This window comes from Phascolarctos cinereus, unplaced genomic scaffold, assembly GCF_003287225.1.
Source record: "Phascolarctos cinereus isolate Bilbo 61053 unplaced genomic scaffold, phaCin_HiC Scaffold_5;HRSCAF=322, whole genome shotgun sequence".
Taxonomy (NCBI): domain Eukaryota; kingdom Metazoa; phylum Chordata; class Mammalia; order Diprotodontia; family Phascolarctidae; genus Phascolarctos; species Phascolarctos cinereus.
In genome coordinates, this window is record NW_027555958.1 from 402426465 (window position 1) to 402441136 (window position 14672).

The following is a 14672-nucleotide window of genomic DNA, read 5'->3' on the forward strand; positions in this document are numbered from 1 at the left end:
AATAACTATTTGAGAACCAATGAAATACTTTCAGGACCTGGCACCTTATTCATACAGGAATGGGAAAACCCCACAATTCTCCTAAAGCTGTAATTTTACTTTCCCTGCAGGGGGAAAAAAAGGCTCTGGACTAAGTAAGAAGTACCTCCTTACCTTGAGCATCTCCACCTTGGGGTGGAGGGATGAGAGATGAGTAGGAAGAACAACAAAGTTAAGAGCCTGAGACACAGAGAGAAAACTATCTGTAGATTCGTGTAGAGAGAGAAAGCCCAGCCTGCATGCCTCACACTGCCAGGGGGCGAGGACCAGAAGGAGGCGTCTGAGAAGGCGGCGCCTCTTGGAGGAAGTTTACATTTTAATTGAAGAAACAGAGAGGAGAAAACTCAAAGCCCAGTACTGGGTCACATCCATACACCTAGAAGCCACCAGTCTCCAGTTGCTTGGCTGCTCTTGGGCGTGTGGCGGTGACCCAGGGGGGAACGGCTTGCCCAGTGGGAGCAGCCTGTCCCGCCCCCGGGTGGGGTGAAAGCTTGGGAAGCAGCAGCGAGTCCCGAGCAGAGGGATATCGTCCTCAGCAGCCTCCGGGGCCGTCCCAGCAGCAACAACTCCAGAAGCAGCAGCCTCAGCAGCGGCAGCCTCAGCACCATGGGCGGATCTGCTTCCAGCCAGCTAGATGAGAGCAAATGCACTTATATCCAAGGTATTCTCCAAGAGACTCTTTCCCCTGGAGGGCAGCGCTTCCTAGGTTCTGACTCCTAAGACAGCTCCTTGGGCTCCTGACCCATATGGGTTAAGTCCCAGCCCCAGGAGGCTAGGGCAGGACTCAGGGATGGGGCGCTGCCTCTAGATTCCCTCACCCCAGCTTGGCGTCAGGATCTCCCCACCTGGCGTTCTCAACTTTTTTCCCTCCCTGCTTGGGGATCCTTGGGTGTGTGGGGACGTCAGATCGGCCCTGATCCCAGGTGGAGCCAGGGGGGTTACTCAAGGTCTTTCTTGGATTCCCCTATCGGGATCATAGAAGTCTGAGTTGGAGGCGTAAGAGAGAAAAAATGGAGATGTTATGGGTAGCGATAGGCGACGATTTTAAGGGAGAAAAGTTGCAAGGGGAGCCGCAGGTGGGAGGTAGAGACTGCCTCTGCCCCTTGCCCCCTGCTCCTGCCCCCTGCCCTGCCCCCTGCCCTAGAAGCTCGGTGTTTTGCGCTCTTATCCAAGAACCATCTCTGTGGTGCCCCGGCACTGCCCGACGTGTCTTGGCTCCGAGACAGGTCGATCCTGCTTGTTTTGGCAGGGAGAGAGCAGGGGAGTACCGTTTTGCCTCCAAGAAGTTCTCGGGAATCCTCAGCATAAAAACAATATTCCCTTCTCTACGACGTGGGATTGGTGGTCGTTTTTCTGTTAGCGCTGATGGATTTATTTCCTCAGAGGTAGAAAAAAGACGTCTTTACTTTCCCAGGTTTGAAAGGTTCCTTTCCTTGCGCCAGAAGAAAGGAAAGCAAAAGAGGAACAGTCTCCTATTTTGCAACCATTGCAAAAGTTTATAGATAAGGAGAAGTTATGTTTTGTGAGGATTTTGTAGACCCTGGATGCGAGAAGGTGGTTCTGGAAAGATTTTGGTACAGTAACAAACCCGAGCAGAAACTGTTCATCTGACAGAAGTCACCCCTGTTCTCCTTCCTGGGTATTCTAGGTATCGTCAGAACTCTGGGCATAGCATCCTCAAAAGAAGGGGACAGCTCTCTCAGGAGGGCCAAGGATGCCAAGTCTTAAGTAAACACATCTTCTTCGTGTTAAAACTGAAGCTAATATTTCTGGTCTCAGAAATGTCTTCTGTCAAGTGGGAGTAGGAAAACAAACATTAAACCCTGTAATTTACTCTAGACCACTTTAGGAAAAGCCTGAATTGTGACTGATTCTTATTTCTGACACTTCACTCTGTCTTTCAAAAAAAAAGACTTTTACATCTCTTAAGAGGAAAATGTTTAGTTTGTTCTTTCCCCATATTCATTTTGGAGCATAGCACTATTAAGAGTCTTTGGACAAGGTCAATCCAGAACACTTTAAGGAAGGTCAGTCAATAAACATTTATTAAGCACCTACTGTGTGCCAAGTATTGTACTAAGTGCTGGAGATACAGAAAGAGGCAAAAGACAGCCCTTTCCCTCCAAGAGCTCACAATCTAATGAAGGACCAAGATAGTTTTTTTTTAAGCTCAGAAATCAATTCAACAATCATTTAATAAGAGCATTCTGTGGGAAAAGCACTGTAAGTCCACAGAAGGGGGACCACTGTTATGTTTTGCTTTTAGAGGAAAGAAGGGGAGCATAGATAGTACAGTCTGACAAGAGGCTAAGACCTGGCCTTTCCTTGAAACATTAACACAATTTTATTATACATTATATTATACAATATTTATTATAATATACAATAAATATTATACAATATTTATTACATTTTATGCAATTGCTTATAAGAAGGGGAAAATATGAATGATTTATATAAACAAAAGAAATAGAACAATCATAACATTGTTAGGAAGGGGGGGTGGACAGAAATATAAATCAAAACAGTGAGAAGAGGCTAATGTTTATTTGTTAGGAAAATTATATTGTGGCTTTAAATTTTGGAAGACTATCTCAGGAAAGATTAGATGTGCCTATGACTAGAATAGTTGATATTTACATAACACTTGACATTTTCATTCATTTTTCAGTCCCAATTGGTCTCCTTGTGACACCATTTTGGGTTTTATTGACAGATACCAAAGCGATATACCATTTCCTTCTTCAGCTCATTTTACAGATGAGGAACTGAGGCAAACAGGGTTAAGTAATTTGCCCAAGGTTACACAGCTAGTAAATGTCTGAGGCCAGATTTGAACTTAGGAAGAGGACTCCAGGCCTAGCGCTCTATTCAGTATTCCCATTCTACAGATGAGGAAACTGAGAATAAGATATTAAATGACTAGCACAAGGTTATGCTGTTAGTGTCTCAGGTTAGAGTTGGACCCAGGTCTGCCTTAATTCAAGTCCAGGATGTTATTTGCCCACCATATTATAATTGCTATTTAAATTCCTGGATTGTTAGTGGAAAAGAGTAGTGGTCTTAGCGTCACAGGGTTTTGGGTTCAAATGTCAGCTGTGACACTTCATAACTATGTGACCCTGGGCAAAGTACTTCATCTCCCTTAGTTTTCTGATTTATGAAATGGGGATAACAATTCTTGCTATCTGCTGTATGTAGTTGCTGTGAGAAAAGTATGCCATAAACCTCAAAATGCTACATAAAAGTGAGCTATTATTGGCAGGCATCTGTGGTTCACTGAAGAGAATGCTGAATTCACTTTCTGCTACTTGTTAGCTAACACACTTAATATTTCTGAGCATTAGTTTCTTCATCCATAGAATGGGATTGTTTAGATAATAAAATGAGATAATGTAGAAAATATGCTTTGTAGATTGTAAAGTATTCCCTAAACGTTAGTTGTTATTATTTACTTGAAGTAGAGTTGACACTTTGCAAAGTTAGCTGTTACCAGGACACTGTACCCATTTTGTAGTTGTTACTCAGTTGTGTCCGACTCTTCGTGACCCTGTGGACCATAGCACACCAATACTGTCCTTGGGGTTTTCTTGGTAAAGATACTGGAATGGTTTGCCATTTCCTTCTCCAGTGGATTAAGGCAAACAGAAGTTAAGTGACTTGCCCAGGGTCACACAGCTGGTGTCTGAGGTCAGATGTGAACTCGGATCTTTCTGATTCCAGGCCCAGTGCTCTATCCACTGAGTCACCTAGCTGCCTCCACTGCACACATTACTATTGTCAAAATGTGAAGCCCCTTATATAAAATTTATATAATTATATACTCTAAAAGCACATCTTGTTGACTCACACAGTCCCATTCCATTTGTCCCAGAACTCTTTATGGGTAGATCTTTTGCAAACATATGCACGGTGGAGAAGAGAAGAGAAAGACCAAATGCCAGAGGAGAAAATGAATTGTTACTTCATATGACTCTATTGGTCTTTCACTCCCCTTCCACCCAAAAAGGAAAGTGCCATTAACAAATGTTTGATATGGTTTACGAATGGTGCATAAATAAGTGAGTACCACAGGATTGTACATTTACTTATGTTTCTGAATCCACCAACTCCCTCCTTGTATAGAGCACCTGGTGGGCATATGAAACTTTAGTTTAGTTGTTGACAGAACAATTTACAGGATGATGGATGGTCTACGGCAAAGCTTAAGTACACATCTATGAATGTTTTTCCTTGACAAAGCTGCCAGTGGGGTCCTTGATTTGAAAGGCAGTGCTATGTAGTGGCAATGAGCTGGAGTTAGAATTAAAAATACCAGCTCTGCCACTTGTCACCTGTGTGACCTTGGGTAAGTCACTTTCATTTCTCTGGTCCTCGTTCTCTTCCTAGTAAAATGAAGGGGCTGAGATAACCACTGGATTTTCCTTCTAGATCTCTGTCACTGAGATGATAACCTTTCTTTAAGGTAGGGCTAAAGAAAAAAAAGATTAGTTTCATGTGTTTGAATGAGGGTTAAAAGCTGTATTTCCTCATTCTATAAATGTCTAATGCATGTAGACTTTCTCAGTGATATAGATACATAAGAATTGAGGAGGGGGCTGTGGGATTTCAGCTGTGTGTATCTGTATATTTGAGTTTGAATCTTTTTTTGCTCTTGGTTAAATAATTGCTTTTTTCATTCTATCGGCCTGTTCTTTTGTGGTTCAGACATTTTTCATTTGTGTCTGACTCTTCGTGACCCCATTTTGGGTTTTTTGGCAGAGATACTAGAATAGTTTGCCATTTCCTTCTCCAGTTCATTTTACAGATGAGGAAACTGAGGCACACAGGGTTAAGTGACTTGTCCAAGGTCACATAGCTAGTAAGTATCTGAGGTCATATTTGAATTAAGGAAGATGAATCTTCCTGACTCCAGACCTGGCATTCTATTCACTGTGCCCCCTAGTTGCTCATGGCCTGTTCTAAATCTTTATAATATTTAGGAGCTGCCACATATGGATGTTAGGATACTTCAGCCTATCCCAAGCACTCTCAAATCCCTGTGTAAAAATGGGACTTAGAAATGTGAAGTTTTGTTATCATTCCTTTTCTTTTCTTTTCTTTTTTCTTTTTTGCTTTTTGGTGAGGTGATCGGAGTTAAGTGACTTGCCCAGGGTCACACAGCTAGCTAAGTGTTATGTGTCTGAGGCTGGATTTGAACTCAAGTCCTCCTGACTCCAAGGCCAGATCTCTATTCACTGTATCAGTCCTTTTCTAAGAGATGTATGTGCAGTCCCTTCCACTCCAATTTCTCTGAATGGAAGAGATCTTCTCTAGTCCCTCATTGATCTTTTCCAAATCTTTTTTTTGTAACTTCCTTTGTGGTTACTGTCATGGAACAAGTCCTAAGAGTAATCACACAGGGACGATTTCTTTAGCATCAGCACATCAGAGCCTCTTTAATAGAAGACAAGTTACATGATGCACTGTGGTTGGTCTATGGCATTTTCTTCTGTGCAGAATCACTTGTGCAAAAATGTTGCAGAGGCCAGGTCAGCAGCAACAGCAGTCTTTTTTTTTTTTTATTTTGGGAGCTGCCTAAAACCATATGGTAGTTTCTAAAAGAATCACTTTCCTGTGTTAGCAATACTTTTATTTCCTTTTTTTGTTGGCACTGTATTTTTTAAATGAAACAGAAAGGAAATAAAAATACCAACAGCTCTTGAATAATTCAAGTACAGGGTCAGAAAATGCTAACGTATTAATGTTTCAGTTCTGTCCTATGTGGAATGTACCTTGGGGGAGGGCAGCCACCAATTGCCAAGTGTCCGGCAAAGTTTCTAGACTGGGTGGTAGAAACTGACAAAAAAAAATGTTGGCACCTGTTCCTAGCTCTGCAATGGATTAGTGTTTATCTTGGAGAAGTCATTTTACTCCTCAGCAGCTCCATTTCCTCATCTGAAGTTCAATTCAGTTGAATGTAATGATCAATTATTACATTTTAAGTATAGGGGATAAAAAAATGAAAACAAATTACTTCATCCCTGACCTTAAGTAGCTTATAACCTAGGACGGGGTAATTCAACATATGAACAATTAAGTTAATTAATAATTAAATCTTGGGTAGCTAGGTGGTACAGTAGAGTGTTAGGCCTGGGGTCAGGAAGACTCATCTTCCTGAGTTCAAATCTGGCCTCAGACACTTACTGGCTGTGTGACTCTGGGAAAGTCACTTAACCCTGTGTGCCTCAGTTTCCTCATCTGTAAAATGAGCTGGCAAAAGAAATGGCAAGCCATTCCAGTATCTTTGCCAAGAAAACTCCAAATGGGGTCATGAAGAGTCAGACATGACTGAAAAACAGCTAAACAGCAACAACAAAATAATTAACTCACATTTATAACTCCTAGTAAGAATTTACAAAGCACTTTCCTCGTATCAACCCAATAGCCAAATTCAAGTATTATTATACTAGTTTTAAAGAGGGGGGGCACTGACTTGCCCAAGTTCATAGAGTTAGCTCAGTACCTGATTGCATAATAAGCCCTACATAAATGTTAGCTGTTGTTATCATCAAATGAGATAATATTTGTAAAGCATTTTGCAAACATGAAAGTACTGTATAAATGCTAGGTATTATCTGAGCCACACAGCATATGTGTCTAGTAGGGCAAGTTACATCACAGCTGTCTGCCTCAGTTTCCCCATCTGTAAAATGGGGATAATAATAGCACCCACTTCCCAGGGTTGTTGGGAGGATCAAATGAGATAATACTTGTAAAATTCTTTGCAGACATGAAGATGTTATATAAATGCTAGCTCCTGTCCAAGCTCCATAGTATGCCTATTTAGTAGGCATTCACTGTTACTAAAAGACCACAGCAAAAGTTGCTGCGCTCAAGAAGCTTATATTCAAAAGGTGAGAAGTTTTTACTTTTAGGATACTAGGTAGAGAGCCAATACTGCAAGAATGAAGTACAGTAGACCTTTCAGGGGCGCTGACACTATTGTGATGGGGCTGAGTCTTTTGAAGTCAGAGGACCTGAGTTCAAATCTTATCTCTGCTTCCTATTACTCTGTGACCCTGGGCAAAGCACTAACTTCTCTGGGCCTCATATGTAAAAGGAGGGAGCCCCTTCCAGCTCTGTAACTCTGTGATCCAAAGAATTAGCCCGGTCTGAACGTCTCCATCTGAGGGAGAAGAGAGTTAGGATCTGGAGGATCGGAAGGAGTAGAAAGCGCAGGATCTGGAATCAGAAGGCAGGTCCAAATCCCAGCATCCTCTTACACGCTGCGCAATGTTGGGCACATCGTGTAACTTCTCTGGACCTCAGTTTCCTTGTCTGTAAAGTTAGGGGTTGTACTAGGTGACTTCTGTGGACCTTTTCAGTTCTCCATTTAGGTTCCTGAGATTTCCCCAGAATGTGTATGTGCCTATAAATTTGGGAGGTTTGTTCTAACTGCCATGGGGAGGGCGTCCTCTGCCAGGCTGGGATAGTCCTGGAGCTTGGAATTGCCCAAGACCCAGTGGAAGTGTGAAGGAGGAAAGGGAGGGAAAGTGAGAAGGCCCAGCTCAGCTGATAAACAAATATATACTATTAAATATAATATCATTAAATAAATATAATATATACTACTAAATGTTGTTGTTGTTCGGTGATTTCCGTCATGCCCAACTCTTCATGACCTTATATGGGGTTTTCTTGGAAAAGATACTGGACTGGTTTGCCGTTTCCTTATCCAGCTCATTTTACAGATGTGGAAACTGAGGCATACAGGGTTAAGTGACGTTCCCAGGGTCACACAGCCAGTAAGTGTCTGAGGCCAGTTTTGAATTTAGAAAGAGGAGTCTTCCTGACTCCAGGCCTGAAACTCTATTCACTGTGCCACCTAGTTGCCCCCGTAATATAAATACATACACATATAAATAAAATACATACATATAGACATATTATATATCTGTATCTATACCACATATTATATATATGCATATAGCTATACTAAGACTTTTGAAACATCCTGTATGGATTTCTAACTTGCTGTTTTTCATTCTTTGTACATACGGAGATACTGATGAAGCCAATGGAAATTTGGAATGAGAAGCATTCTTGAAGGGTGGTAACTGCTACAGTGAAGAAATGTTTAGGGTGAATTCTGTTTTCATGTACGTGACATTGCAGTATAATGGTTAGAAAGCTGTTTGGAAGCCAAGACAACCCAGGTTCAAGACCTGCCTTAGACACACTAGCTGTGTGACCCTAAGCAAATCATTTAACCTCTCAGTTCTCTAGGTCAGTGGTGTCAAACTCAAATAGAAACCCTGGCCCCTAAACTCTATATAAGGATCCCTGCTAGCCACATATTGACTTAGAAAACTACATGTTAACATTAACTGTGTTCTATTGTATTTTTGTGTGACCCTGTGCAAGTCACTTAACCCTGTTTTCCTCAGTTCCTCATTTGTAAAATGGAGACACACTAGAGAAAGAAATGGCAAACCGCTTCAGTCTCTTTGTCAAGAAAATTCCATGGACTTTGTCCATGGGGTCACATAGAGGCAGGCACAATTAAATGACTGAACAATAATATTATATTTTTATTTATTTTGTTAAGTATTTCCCAATTACATTTTAATCTGGTTCTGGAGCTTTGGACTGCATGTTTGACTCCTCTGCTCTAGGTAACTCTAGGATTATAAATTGTAGACAAAGTGTAGACCTCCAATGGTAGAGGGAATTTCTTCACCCAGAGAGTTCCCTATTTCATTGTATCACAGCTCTAGCTTTCTATCCCTTTAGGTGAGTGTCTTTCAAGGAAACCTAACAATTCTTGGATAGAGTTACCAAGGACATCTCAATACCTACTTGTTTAGTCTTCTTGCCTTAATGAAAGGAGAGTATCCTGAAGAAATTTATAAAGGGGACAGAGATGCCAGGCCATGAGGTATGGTATGGGACTCAGCCCCCTCCCCATTGCTCCACACTAGTGGGTCCCAGTGCCAACCTTGATAAATTCCTTGGAGAGACATAGTAAGTTAGTTCATGACTAACCAATGGAAGCAGTTAAGAAGGCCAAATTGCATAAATCCAGAGAATGATTAATACTGTGGAGACTGTCAGACTGACAGCACTGATTCATTTGCTATAGACTAGGAAACAGACTTTAATTTTCTTCCATTGAAAACTCTGGGAAGGTGTAAATTGGATGATCTAAAGTTGTAAAGGGCAACATTCTTCTGACAGCTCCCCTATTTATGCCAACCAATGGAAACATTTTCTTCCAAATCTAATTTTAAAAGTTGCTGTATGATAATTACATAGACAGAATGCTGCTGTCATTTCATTCTCCAGCTTGGAAATTTAAATTTGTTGCCAGTGAAACTGGCAAAATAAAAAACAAACAAAAATAGCAAACAAATAAGAGTATGCAAAGGCACATGGTACATGTGACATGGTAGAAGCACAATAGTGTTGTCATCTATTATTATATTGTCATAAATAATACTTAACTTGAGAATGGGGGGAGGGGTTGAAGTCTATTGTGTGGAAGAGGAGAGATATACAAAGAGATAATGTATCTGCTACACTTTGATTAAAACACATGAGTTATAAGTAGGTCACAGTAACTAAAATTTTAATAGTTCCGGGATGACCTTCCAAATTTAAACACACACACACACACACACACACACACACATACACACACGACTCTAAATGCAATGCAGATTTTTCTCTTTTGAAAATGGAAAATTCAATTTAACAAGAGACAGGCAAGTCCCTGCCAATAAGAAAAATTCATGCCAACTTTGGAAAGTGTTCTCTGCACTGTGTATCACTGTGTATTCTTTTCTTTAGGGGAGAGAATGGTGAGGGTAGGAGGGAGCATTAAAGTTACAAAAGCAGGGTCTTTAATACATTTTTTTTCAAATTTGTAGGTCTTCAGTCCAGAAAAAGACATTAAAAGTTTTTTTTGGAAAGCTACAATGTGAATTTCCTCATCCAGGGAGACCCCAGATGTTAAAAAAAAAAAAGAGCAAGCAATGGTTTGAGGGAAATTTGAAGAATAGTAACAATGCCACATCTGGTGCCAGGTCAGGAAGATAGTCGATCATGCCAATGAGATTGTACAGGAATGACCCTGAGTACGACTGTGTGTCAAAAAGATGGGCCTTTGATCTCTCTTTCCCTTTCCTTCTCTTCTTTTGGCTGAAAAAACTCCAACTCTCTAGCTGTCCGTCTTTTGGTTATATATTCTGTTAATTTGCTTGGTCTAAAGAGCTTTAGATTGGGGCAGACCAAATACTTGACACTTACCAGCTGTGTGACCCTGGCAAGTCACTTAACCCCAATTGCCTAAAAATTAAAAAAATAATAATAATAAAGAGCTTTAGAGGCCCGTCTCCCTAGATTTGACTTCCTTGGTCCTGGAAGAACCTGTGTCCATCACTCCTCATTTAGTACTTATAGCTCCTGGTCCCCCTTCTCTCCCTTTGCTTTCTCAGCTAACTTTTCCTATATATACATCTAGAGGCATAAGACATAAGAGATTTAAGGGGTTAAAGGAATGCTGGGAAAATGGACTGTCATACTAGATGTTTTTGCCTTTATTGTTTAACCCATTCATGTTTCTAACACTGAGAATTTCAGTAGTAGGGCTAAGAAGAAGGATTTTTGAAGGGTTAACCCCTACAAATTCGTTTCCTTAGGGAGAAGCCTTGGTTTGTAGGGATAGTTTTGTGGCCATGCCTTCCGTGTCAAGTAGAAAAATGGGCAAAGAATGTGCCACATGCCTGATACAGCATGGTCATGGCAGGTCTATCCAGTTTCACTTTTTCACCTTGGTAGAGCAATTTTCATATGCCTACATTTCCCTTCCTCTCAAAGAAACAACTTTCAGTCCTCATCTGGTTTGTGCCAGGCACAGTTTCCCCAAGAGATGTGCCTATGCCCCTTTTGTCAGTGTCTTTATCCTTGGTATAGGCCCAACTTTGTATAAAGCTATCTGGCTAAATCAGTTGGGGAATGGCCAACTGAGTTGTGGGCACCTGAATTTATATAATATTACTGTACTATGAGAAATGATGAATCTGATAAATACAGAAATGCATAGGAAAACTTATATAGACTAATACAAAGTGAAGTAAGCAGAACCAGGAAAACAACCTACACCGTGATTGCAGTAACAATGGTAACAAAGCAATTGAAATTTAATGCCATGAAATTATAATAGTCAAACTTGGTCACCAAAGAAAAGATGTGAGAAAGCCCTTTTCCTCGTTTTCTTGCCTTCCTTTTGAGATTACTTCCAAATTATCCAGAATATGACCTACAAATATGTAGTTGTCTGTATGTTGTCTCCTCCATTAGACTGTGAGATATTTGAGAGCAGGGATTGTGCTTTTTTTCCCCCCTTTCTTTGTGTCCCCAGTGCTTATCAGTTACTGGCACATAGTAGGCACTTAATAAATGCTTCTTGATTTGATTCGACACCTCTTCTGCTTTTTTCCAGAGGTGGGGAGGAGGGATTTGGTATGGAACACTACATGTAATGTAGTACCTTTTCTAAATGTTGTTTAGTTTTCCTGAACTGTTCTTTTCTTCTCTCTCTTTTTTCCTTTTTTGTTATAAATGATGGCTCTCTGGAAAATGGGAGAGGGCTGCATGGAGAAATATGGGTGTTGTAAAAACAAAAGATATCAATAAAATTAATTTCAAAAAAGCTACTTAGGTGTACAGTATACAGTAAAACAGGATCTGGGTACTCAAGTGAATTTGGATCAAGAGCGCTAAACTTATTTTATTCCTCCTGATTTGGGATTCAGATTCACCAGTCTACATCTCATGATGGAGGAAAAAAAATATAATTATGGAATCTTGGACTTGGAAGGGACCATAGAGGTCATCTAGAATAACCTTCCCCTGGATTGGGGAACAAATCAATAACATCCAAACAGGCTTCGTATGAACATTCCACTACTTTGTGAAATAGCCAGTTTCATTTTAAAAATGGCTCTTCTCTTTTTCAAGGTACAGTCTAACTGTTGTTCTTATCCATTGGTTTGTGTTCTGCCTTCTGGATCCAGGTAGAATGCCTAATCAATACATTTTGAAAACCCCATTGAAAGCCCTTCAGATATTTGAAAATGTCTCTGTGTAGTGTTTTCCAGGCTAAATATTCCTAAATTCTGCAATCCAGATTCATATGATATAGACATAAGACCCTTCATGATCCTTACTATCAACTGTTGCCTTCCTCTGGACCTGTCCTAGGTTGTTAGTGTTCCTTTTAAACTGAACTGAATAGAACTGAAGCCAATGTCTTCAAAGTCATCTTACTGCCTTTAGGGTTCATCTCAATTCAACATGCATTTATTCAGCACCTACTATATGTACAACATTGTGTTAAATGCCAAGGAAACGAAGACAACACAAAAAACAGTCCCTTAACTTTAAACGTCTAATCTACTGGGGGTTCAGCATTTAAAGAGATAAATAAATAGAATATAATTTGAGGATGGAGGGAGTATAGTCAATCAGCCAGCATCTATTAAGTGACAACTATGGTACCGTCTTAGGTTGAGGAGGAGGGATACAAAAATGACAAAGACAACAATGAAATAGCCCTTGCTCTCAAGGAATGTGTTTTCTGTCACTATCACATGAATATAAGTATTTACATGTGTACATGTATATGTATGTGTGTATGTGTGCACATACATACAAAATATGTGTACTGTACATACACACATACTCCAAGTTGTTTTTTGGGGAAAGACACTAGCAGCTGGAGAGATCAGTAAAGGTATTGCAAAGATGATGACACCTGAGTTGAGTCAGGAAGAAATGTAAGAATTCTGAGAGGAATCTGTGTAAAAAACAGAGGTGGGAAAAAGAGTGCCAGATAGATCAGAGAATAACAAATAGGTCACTTTGTGTGAAATGAAGAAGAGTCATGTAAAACATTTCTGGAAAGGTCAGCTGGAGCAAGATTGTGAAGGATTTTAAATGCCAGGATGAGGAAGATGTGTCATATCTGATAGACAATAGTGAGCCACTGAATATTTTAGAGTAGGGGAGTGATGTGATCAGACCTATGCTTTTAGGAAGACCATTTCTGGCAGTTTTGTGGATATGGGATTGGAGGGAGGAGAGAATCTAGGAGTGTAATTATGTGGCTATTACAATACTTCAGATCAGAGGAAATGGCTTGAGTTAGGATTGTAGCCATATGAATGTGTAGAAGGGAATATATGTAAACTGTGTGGGAGAAATAGAGTTGAGAAGATGTGGCAACAAGTTGGATAGATAGAGGGAGAGAGACACATGGGAAGATGTTAAGTGTGACTTTGAGGCTGTAAACCTGAATGGAAGGATTATGGTATCTTCAACAGAAATTGGGAAGTCTTTAGGAGGCGGGGAGGGGAATAAACATTTTTATTTCACCTACTAGACATTGTGCTGAGCACTTAAAGAAAATTTAGGGTGAAGATAATCAGTTGTGTTTTGAGATTAACAATTGCAGTCCTTTCTTTTATTATGCTTTTATTAATACAGCCTAAAATTGTAGTTTTCTTAGTAAATGCTTCTCAGCCTTATCTCATTTTGCACTTGCAATCAAATAAAACTCCCCAGTATTTCAGCAGGTTGAGGTCATTTTGATTCATTAGCCTGTTGTACTGTCTGTTCATCCAAGCTTTGCACCACTAAAATTTATAAGCTGATAAAAATATTGACCAGAACAAGGCCACAGACAGAGCCCTGTGGCACTCCTACAGACCATTAATGTTTGATATTAGTAGTGCATATCTGTTGCTTGTCTGAAGGCTGTCATGAGAGAGCTGCTGAAATACCTTGTTGAAATTAAGATATAGCGTCTCTATGGAAATCTTCTGGCCTACCTGGCCTACCTGTCTAAGAGGTGTAAAAAAGTTAATTGGGTAGTTTGGGAAGACATTTTTAGTGAACCTATGCTAATTCTTAGTTATCACTACTTTCTTTTTTAAAAATACTTGAAAAGCATTTGTTTTTAGTAAGCCAGTCTAACATTTTGGTGCAGACTGACATCAAGTTGGCTGATTATGGAATTTATAGAATCAGTTTCCCTCTTCATCCACTTCTTCTTCTATGAAAATTGGCTTCAGTCTTCTGGCATTCTTCCCTAACACACATACTCTGGTGCTGTCTTCCATAACCGGATCTGCTATATCTCTTTCTCAGGGTTCCCGGGGAGCACTTTGAGGGATTGGAGTATCTCTCCTCTACTACCACTGGCTCAAGCCAATCAGCTTTTTTTCCATCCATTTTTAGAGGGGCGAGTAACAAATACTCCAGTTACTTATAAGCACTTAACATTGGGTAGCTTTTATAAAGCCGATATTTTTTACAAAGATACATGTATCAAGAACAAATGTACAAATGTTTCTCCCCGATACCTCTGGGGCGTATTCTCCCCTACACTACCTCAGTCTCTGGGGAAGTAGGCTCAAAACTAGTTCAGTTCCTACATAACACTGGTTCTACCAAGTTCATGTCCAGATGTGGCATGACTTCTAAATGAGTCCTTCCATTGGGTTAGGGTCCTGAAGATCACTCCTGAAGATAGCTCTTTGGGGCATCAATGCTGCACTGGTTCCAGAACCTGTCCTGGGTTCCTACTC

At 40.3% G+C, this 14672-nt stretch overlaps 1 protein-coding gene across 1 annotated transcript in view; it reads left to right on the plus strand.

The window, feature by feature from the left end:
* Positions 1-356: 356 nt before the first annotated feature.
* NIBAN1 (niban apoptosis regulator 1) overlaps positions 357-14672 on the plus strand; it is a 203620-nt gene continuing 189304 nt past the window's right edge. The window contains exon 1 of the mRNA XM_020984400.2: positions 357-700. Within this exon, the coding sequence (XP_020840059.1) occupies positions 646-700 (55 nt within the window). The 5' untranslated portion in view covers positions 357-645. The remainder of the gene's footprint in view (positions 701-14672) is intronic.